The following is a 9,629-nucleotide window of genomic DNA, read 5'->3' on the forward strand; positions in this document are numbered from 1 at the left end:
CTGTCTCTCTTCTGTAACCGTATCTTGAGGTCTCTGGTACCTTGTTCAGAGTGTTACTGACTGTCTTCTTGACCCTGTGATGGCTTGAGGTCTCTGGTACTGTTTCAGAGTGTACTGACTGTCTCTGTACGTGATGGCGACTTGAATGTTGACTGGTCGTATGCTAGTTGGTACTGTCAGAGCGTGTACTGACTGTGTTGTTCCTAGCGTACAACATGTACAGCTGTGAGAAATGCTCAAGAAGTGAGTACCCGAACACCCCCCCCCCTCCCAACAACAAAAGATATGTAAATCATTACATAGATGACTGAATGGAACTCTTCTGGTTTAACTCAGAAACATGAATAAAAGATTTAATAAAGACGTGGTTCTCTCTGCATAGATTACGGAATGGAGTGAAATCCTGCAAAGTTCAGAGTGTACCAGAGGTGAGTGTTCAAACACTTAGAAAAGCCACGAGGCTCATATTACAGCTATATTACAGTATATACAGACATTTGGAAAGTATTCAGACCCCTTGACTTTTTCCCCAACAATAATTTACGTTACACCTTATTCTTAAATGAGAATAGTTTATTTTCCTCTCAATCTACACACGATACCCATCATGGACATCACAATACCCTCATGACATCACAATACACAAGAATGACATCACAATACCCATAATGACAAAGCGAAACAGGTTTTAGATAAAAAAAATAAACTGAAATATCTTATTTACATAAGTATTCAGACCCTTTGCTATGAGACATGAAATTGAGCTCAGGTGCATCTTGTTTCCATTGATCATCCTTGAGATGTTCTACAACTTGATTGGAGTCCACCTGTGGTAAATTCAATTATTGGACATGATTTGGAAAGGCACACACCTGTCTATATAAGGTCCCACAGTTGACAGTCCATGTCAGAGCAAAAAACCAAGACATAGGGTTGAAGGAATTGTCCGTGGAGCTCCTAGACAGGATTGTGTTGGGGAAGGGTACCAACACATTTCTGCAGCATTAAAGGTCCCCAATAACACAGTGGACTCCATCATTCTTAATGGAAGAAGTTTGGAACCACCAAGACTCTTCTTAGAGCTGGCCGCTCGGCCAAAACTGAGCAATCGGGGGAGAAGCGCCTTGGTCAGGGAGGTGACCAAGAACCCGATGGTCACTCTGACAGAACTCCAGAGTTCCTCTGTGGAAGATGGGAGAACCTTCCAGAAGGACAACGACCCTAAGTACACAACCAAGACAATGCAGGAGTGTTTCAGGACAAGTCTTCGAGTGGACCAGCAGAGCCTGGACTTGAACCCGATCGAACATCTCGGAGAGACTGAAAATAGCTGTGCAGCGATGCTCCCACGTCCAACCTGACAGAGCTTGAGAGGATCTGCAGAGAATAATGGAGAAACTCCCCAAATACAAGTGTGCCAAGCTTGTAGCGTCATACCTAAGAAGACTCGAGGCTGGAATCGCTGCCAAAGGTGCTTCAACAAAGTACTGAGTAAAGGGTCTGAATACTTATGTAAATGTGAATATTCAGTTTAAAAAAAGTATAAATTTGCAAAATTTCTAAAATCCTGTTTTTGCTTGTCATTTTGTGTGTGTGTAGATTGATGAGGACAAAAATATATATATTTTAAAATAAGGCTGTAACGTAACAAAATGTGAAAAAGTCAAGGGGTCTGAATACTTTCAGAATGAGCTGTATATTACACTACATGGCCAAAAGTATGCGGACACCCCCTCAAATTAGTGGGTTCAATTCAGCCACACCGTTGCTGACAGGTATTTTTTATAACCTTTATATTACAAGTCAGTTAAGAACAAATTCTTATTTACAATGACGGCCTAGGAACAGCGGGTTAACTGCCTTGTTCAGGGGCAGAACGACAGATTTGTACCTTGTCAGCTCAGGGATTCGATCTTGCAACCTTTCGGTTACTAGTCCAACGCTCTAACCACTGGCTACCTGCCGTGTATAAAATTGAGCACACAGCCATGCAATCTCCATAGACAAACATTGGCAGTAGAATGTCCCGTACTGAAAACCTCAGGGTTACAACATGTTCACAACACAAGTCAGTTTGTCAAATTTCTGCCCAGCTAGATGTCCCGGTGAACTCTAAGTGCTGTTATTGTGAAAACTTTTTTTTGTTATTGTGGAAACGTCTAGGAGCAACAACAGCTCGGCCGAGAGGTCACAACATCTGGCAGTCCAACGGACGAATCTGGGTTTGGCGGATGCCAGGAGAACGCGACCTGCCCCAATGCATAGTGCCTACTTTATTTAGTATAGTGCCTACTTTATTTAGTATAGTGCCAACTTTATTTAGTATAGTGCCAACTTTGTTTAGTATAGTGCTATAAACTATAAACTATAACTATAAACTATAACAACTATAACTATATACAACTATAAAGTTTGGTCGGGGGCTGTTTTTCATAGTTCGGGCTAGGCCCCGTAGTTCCGGTCTTAACGCTATAGCATACAATGTCATTCTAGACTATTCTGTGCTTCCAACTTTGTGGCAACAGTTTTGGGAAGGCCTTTTCCTGTTTCAGCATGACAATGCCCCTTTGCAAAAAGCGAGGTCCATACAGAAATGGTTTGTCGAGATCAGTGTGGAAGAACTTGACTGCCCTGCACAGAGCCCTGACTTCAACCCCATCGAACACCTTTGGGATGAATTGGAATGCCGACTCCAACATCAAAGAAAGAAAAGTGGAGGCTGTTATAGCAACGAAGGACCAACTCCATATTCCATGATTTTGTATGAGATGTTCGACGAGCAGGTGTCTACATACTTTTGGCCATGAAGAGTGTGTGTGTGTGTGTGTGTGTGTGTGTGATTTATTGTCACATACATCAGATAGGTGCAGTGAATTGTGTTGTTTTACAGGGTCAGCCATAGTACTACGGCGTCCCTGGAGCAAATTAGGTTGAAGTGTTTTGCTTACAGATTTTTCACCTTGTCGGCTCGGGTATTCGAACCAGCCACCTTTCGGGTTAGTGGCCCACCGCTCTAATCGCTAGGCTACCTGCTACTAAACCAGGCAAGGTATTATTCAGTTACACTTTCAATTCAATATAAGTATTAAATCATTTGTTTTAATTCCCTTTCCAGATTTTGTGTATCCACCTGAAGCGGTTTAGACACGAGCTGATGTTCTCCACTAAGATCGGGACTCACGTCTCCTTCCCATTGGAGGGCCTGGACCTGCAGCCCTTCCTGGCCAAGGATAGTTCCGCCCACACCACCTCCTATGACCTGCTGTCCGTCATCTGTCACCATGGCACCGCCAGCAGTGAGTGTTCGTTCAGGCCACCCCCCCCTCTGAGATAAGGTCTGTTCTTATGGAGGTAGACAGAGGGATCTGGATTGACAGATAGAAACTTGTTCTAGCGTGGACCTTGAGGGCTTTCACCATTTTATAAAAGTAATCAACTTTATGGGGATTGTTATCCTTTTCTCATCTTGCAAACCCCATGTTAACCTCCTTCCTCCTCTCCCTCTCCCTCCTCCTCCTCCTATCCTCCTCCTCTCCCTATCCTCCTCCTCTCCCTCCAATACCTCTACCATCATGACATGACTCACATAATACAACCCCAATAATCCGACATCACAATACGCCATAATGACAAAAGCCGAAAACAGGGTTTTTAGAATAAAATAAATAAACTGAATATCTTATTTACATAAGTATTTCAGACCTTTGCTATGAGACACTGAATTGAGCTCAGGTGCATCTTGTTTCCATTGTATCCTTGAGAATGTTTTACAAACTTGATTGGAGTGCACCTGTGGTAATTCAATTGATTGACATGATTTGGAAAGGCACACCCTGTCCTATATAAGGTCCCACAGTTGACAGTCATGTCAGAGCAAAAAAACCAAGACATGAGGTTGAAGGAATTGTCCCGTGAGCTCCTACAGGATTGTGGTTGAGACACACCGATCTGGGGAGGGATACTACCTACATACGTTTCTGCAGCAATTAATAAGGTCCCATAAACAGTGGACTCCTATATTCTTAAATGGAAGAGTTTGGAAACACCAAGATCTTCTAGAGCCTGGCGCTCGCCCCTCCCCAAACTGAGCATCGGGGATGAAGCGCCTTGGCTCCAGGGAGGTGACCAAGAACCCCGATGGTCACTCTTGACGAACTCAAGAGGTTCTCTGTGGTTAGATGGAGAACGCAATCCAAGGAACCATTCATGCAGCACATGACAGCCCCGCTTGTGAGTTGTGCAAAAGGGACACAAGAATCTCTGGTCTGATGATAACCGATTGATTGAACATTTGGCCTGAAATTCAGAGCCTTACGTTGGAGGAAAATTGGCCACCATCCTCCGTGAAGCATGGTGGTGCAGCATCATGCTTGTGGGGATGTTTTCTTAGCTTCAGGGTCCTGCCAGAACTAGTTTAATCGAGGGAAAGATGCCAATGGTAAGCAAGGTACAGAAGATGTCTGATTCGAACACCTGCTCCCCAGCAGTGAAGGTTCACCTTCCAGAGGACAACGACCTAAGTACATTCAACCAAGACCAATGCAGGAGTGTGTTAGGACAACGTCTCTCCCGCAGGTTTGGGACCAGCCAGAGCCTGGGACCTTGAACCCGATGCGAAATCCTACTGGAGAGACCTGAAATATGCCTGCTGCAGCGATTGCTCCCCAGTCCAACCTAAGAGCTTGAAAGATCTGCAGAGATAAGTGGAGAACAACTCCATATACTAAGATGTGCCAATGCTTGTAGCGTCATACCTAAGAAGATCTCAGGCTCGTAATTCGCTGCACAGGTGCTTCAACAAAGTACTGAGTAAAGGGTCTGAATACTTATGTAAATGTGATATTTTCAGTTTAAAAAAGTATATAATTTTGCAAACATTTTAAAATCCTGTTTTTGCTTTGTTCATTTTGGTGTGTTGTAGATTGATGAGGACAAAATATATATATATTTTAGAATAAGGCTGTAACGTAACAAAATGTGGAAAAAAGTCAAGGGGTCTGATACTTTCCAGAATGAGCTGTATATACACTACATGGCCAAAAGTATGGGACACCCCTTCAAATTAGTGGGTTCAATTTCAGCCACACACGTTGCTGGACAGGTATTTTTATTTATTAACCTTTATATTAACAAGTCAGTTAAGAAACAAAATTTTTATTACAAGACGGCCTAGGAACAGCGGGGGTTAACTGCCTTGTTCAGGGCAGAAACGACAGAATTTGTCCAACTTGTCAGCTCAGGGATTCGATCTTGCAACCTTTCGGTACTAGTCCAACGCTCTACCACCATTAGGCTACCTGCCGTGTATAAAATTGAGCACACAGCCATGGCAATCTCCTAGACAAACATTGGCAGTAGAATGTCCCGTATGAAAACCTCAGGGATTTACAACATGCACAAGTCAGTTTGTCAAATTTCTGCCCAGCTAGATGTCCCGGTGAACTCTAAGTGCTGTTATTGTGAAAACTTTTTTTTGTTATTGTGGAACACGTCTAGGAGCAACAACAGCTCGGCCGAGAGGTCACAACATCTGGCAGTCACGGACGAATCTGGGTTTGGCGGATGCCAGGAGAACGCGACCTGCCCCCATGCATAGTAGCCTACTTTATTTAGTATTAGTGCCAACTTTATTTAGTATAGTGCCAACTTTGTTTAGTAATAGTGCTATAAACTTATACACTATAACTATAAACTGTAACAACTATAACTATATACAACTATAAAGTTTGGTCGGGGCTGTTTTTTCATAGTTCGGGCTAGGCCCGTAGTTCCGGTCTTAACGCTATAGCATACAATGTCATTCTACGACGTACTCTTTTCCTTGTTGGCAATTTTCTACTGTGTGTGTGTGTGTGTGTGTGTGGTGTGTGTGTGTGATTTATTGTCACATACATCAGATAGGTGCAGTGAATTGTGTTGTTTTACAGGGTCAGCCATAGTACTACGGCGTCCCTGGAGCAATTTAGGTTGAAGTGTTTTGCTTACAGATTTTTCACCTTGTCGGCTCGGGTATTCGAACCAGCCACCTTTCGGGTTAGTGGCCCACCGCTCTAATCGCTAGGCTACCTGCTACTAAACCAGGCAAGGTATTATTCAGTTACACTTTCAATTCAATATAAGTATTAAATCATTTGTTTTAATTCCCTTCCAGATTTTGTGTATCCACTGCTAAGCGGTTTAGACACGAGCTGATGTTCTCCACTAAGATCGGGACTCACGTCTCCTTCCCATTGGAGGGCCTGGACCTGCAGCCTCTTCCTGGCCAAGGATAGTTCCGCCACACCTCTCTATGACCTGCTGTCCGTCATCTGTCACCATGGCACCGCAGCAGTGAGTGTTCGTTCAGGCCACCCCCCCTCTGAGATAAGGTCTGTTCTTATGGAGGTAGACAGAGGGATCGGATTGACAGATAGAAACTTGTTCTAGCGTGGACCTTGAGGGCTTTCACCATTTTATAAAGTAATCAACTTTATGGGGATTGTTTATCCTTTTCTCATCTTGCAAACCCCATGTTAACCTCCCTTCTCCTCTCCCTCCCTCCCTACTCCTCTCCCTATCCTCCTCCTCCTCCCTATCCTCCTCTCCCTCTCCTCATCCTCCCCTCTCCTCCTATCCTCCTCCTCTCCCTATCCCCTCCTCTCCTCCTCTCCTCCCTCCTCTCTCCTCCTCATCCTCCTCCTCTCCCTACCCTCTCTCTCCCTCCTCTCTCCCTCTCTCTCCCTCCTTCCCTCCTATCCCTCTTCTTCCCCTCCTCTCCCTATCCTCTCCTCCTCTCCCTATCCTCCTCTCCTCCTACTCTCCTCTCCTCCTCTCCCTCTTCTCTCTCCTCCTCTCCTCCTACCCTCCTCCTTCCCTCCTCCTACTCTCCCAGGTGGTCACTACATAGCCTACTGTAGGAATGACCTGAACAACCTCTTCTTCTCTTTCCCCAGGTGGCACTACATAGCCTACTGCAGGAATGACCTGAACAACCTGTGGTATGAGTTTGATGACCAGAGCGTCACCGAGGTGTCAGAGTCCTGCGTCCAGAACGCTGAGGCCTACGTCCTGTTCTACAAGTAAGACAACAGCATATCTAGGAGTGGTATTATAACTAACATCCTCCTCCTCTAGGAGTGGTATTATAACTACGTCCTCTCCTCTAGGAGTGGTATTTAACTACGTCTCCTCCTCTAGGAGTGGTATTATAACTACATCTCCTCCTCCTCTAGGAGTGGTATTTATACTACGTCCTCCTCCTCTAGGAGTGGTATTATAACTACGTCCTCCTCCTCTAGGAGTGGTATTATATAATCGTCCTCCTCTAGGAGTGGTATTATACTACGTCCTCCTCTCTAGGAGTGGTATTATAACTACGTCTCCTCTAGGAGTGGTATTTAACTACAGTCCTCCTCCTTCTAGGAGTGGTATTATAACTACGTCTCTCCTCTAGGAGTGGTAATTATAATCTACATCCTCCTCCTCTAGGAGTGGTATTATACACAGTCCTCCTCTTCTAGAGTGGTACTTATAAACTCACGTCACTCCACTCCTTCTGAGGAGTGGTATTATAACACATCCTCCTCCTCAGGCGTGGTATTATAATCTACGTCCTCCTCCTCTACGGAGTGGTCATTAATAACTACATCCTCCTCTCTAGGAGTGGGTATTTATAACTACACCTCTCTCCTCTAGGAGTGTATCTATTAACTACATCCTTCCTCCTCCATAGGAGTGGTATTATATACATCCCTCCTCCTCTATTGGTGGTCTTAAACTAGTCCTCCTCCTCTGGAAAGTGGTATTATAACTACGTCCTCCTCCTCTAGGAGGTGGTATTATAACTACGTCTCCTCCTCTAGGAGTGGTATCTATAACTCGTCCTCTCCTTAGGAGTGGTATCTATAACTACGTCTCCTCCTCTAGGAGTGGTTCTTATAATACGTCCTCCTCTCTAGAGTGGTCATTATAGACTACGTCTCCTCCTCTAGGAGTGGTATTATACTACGTCCTCTGCCTCTAGGAGTGGTATTATAACTACGTCCTCCTCCTCTATGGAGTGGTATTAGTAATACGTCTCCTGCTCTAGGAGTGGTATTATACTACCGTCCTCCTCCTCTAGGAGTGGCTATTAATAACTACGTCCTCTCCTCTAAGGAAGTGGTATTTATTAACTACATCCTCCTCCTCTAGGAAGTGTTATTATATTAACTACGTCCTCTCCTCCTAGAGTGGTATTAACACTACGTCCTCCTCTCTAGGAGTGGTATTATAACTACATCCTCCTCCTCTAGGAGTGGTATTATAACTACTCCTCCTCTCTAGGATGGTATTATAACTACGTCTCCTCCTCTAAGGAGTGGTATTATAACTACTCCTCCTCCTCTAGGATGTAATTAAATAACTACTCCTCCTCCTCTAGGAGTGGTATTATAACTACGTCCTCCTCTCTAGGAGTGGTATTATAACTACGTCCTCCTCTCTAGGAGTGGTATTATAACTACGTCCTCCTCCTCTAGGAGTGGTATTACTAACTACGTCTCCTCTCTCTAGAGTGGTATTTAACTACGTCCTCCTCCTCTAGAGTGGTATATAACTACGTCCTCCTCTCTCTAGGAGTGGTATTATAACTACGTCCTCCTCCTCTAGGAGTGTATTATAAAGTCCTCTTCTATCCACAAGCAACACAGCATAAAACCACCACACTAAGAACAATAATAAGACTTAATCCTACACAGTGGGCGACATCCTTCCTCTAGCACATCACAGAAATATAACTTAATCCTACCCAGTGGGGCGACATCCTTCCTCTAGACATCAACAGAATAAGACTTAATCCTACCCAGTGGACGACATCCTTCCTCTAGACAACAGCAGCCAACATATTTTCAATCTGCCAGGATTTAGCCCTCTCTCTGGAGGCAGTGCCAGTTTCAGCAGATGATCATTTTCTTGTTTTCTGTAAACAGGAAGTTTCCGTGCTCTGGTACAGACCACGTCATTTAGTTTTATTTAGCTCACGGCTACTAATGGTCCTGTTTGTGTCCCTCCAGGAAGAGCAATGAAGAGGCGCATAAAGGATAGGGAGGTGACGGGTCTACTCAGCGTGACGGAGCCCAGTCTGCTACAGTTCTACGTCTCCAGACAGTGCTCAACAAGTTCAAGACCTTCGCTGAGCCTGGACCCATCTCCAACGACGACTTCCTCTGTTCACACGGAGGTACGGGAGCTATGGACTTTTCTCTTTCCACCTATCCATGACTGGTCTCTATCAGACATTTATACATCTTTCTCTCTATCTGAATCAGCCAGCCAGCCAGCAGCCAGCAGTCCTGCCAGCCAGTCTGCCAGCCAGTCTGCGCAGTCCCAGCCAGTCTGCCAGCCAGTCTGTCCAGCCAGTCTCTGCAGCCAGTCTGCCAGCCAGTCTGCCAGCATAGTCTGCCAGCCATCTAGTCCAGCCAGTCAGCGCAGAGTCTGCACAGCGCCAGGTCTCCAGCATCAGTCTCCACCAGTCTGCCAGCCGTCTCAGCCTTGCCAGCAGTCAGCCAGCCAGCCAGTTCTTCCAGCCAGTCTGCCAGTCAGTCAGTCAATCGCTCAGCTGTCAAAGCAACTGGGGGGGGGAGACAAAATGAATCCATGTTAACAGAGAT

General features: G+C 45.1%; 1 protein-coding gene across 1 annotated transcript in view; it reads left to right on the forward strand.

The window, feature by feature from the left end:
• The window catches only part of LOC112075248 (ubiquitin carboxyl-terminal hydrolase 33-like), a 61,185-nt gene that overhangs the window by 34,404 nt on the left and 17,152 nt on the right, over positions 1–9,629 (forward strand). The window contains 6 exon segments of the mRNA XM_070440831.1: positions 383–428; positions 3,116–3,296; positions 6,872–7,058; positions 9,033–9,056; positions 9,058–9,125; positions 9,128–9,199. Of these exon segments, the coding sequence (XP_070296932.1) occupies positions 383–428; positions 3,116–3,296; positions 6,872–7,058; positions 9,033–9,056; positions 9,058–9,125; positions 9,128–9,199 (578 nt within the window).

Source organism: Salvelinus sp. IW2-2015, unplaced genomic scaffold, assembly GCF_002910315.2.
Source record: "Salvelinus sp. IW2-2015 unplaced genomic scaffold, ASM291031v2 Un_scaffold3044, whole genome shotgun sequence".
Classification (NCBI taxonomy): Eukaryota; Metazoa; Chordata; class Actinopteri; order Salmoniformes; family Salmonidae; genus Salvelinus; species Salvelinus sp. IW2-2015.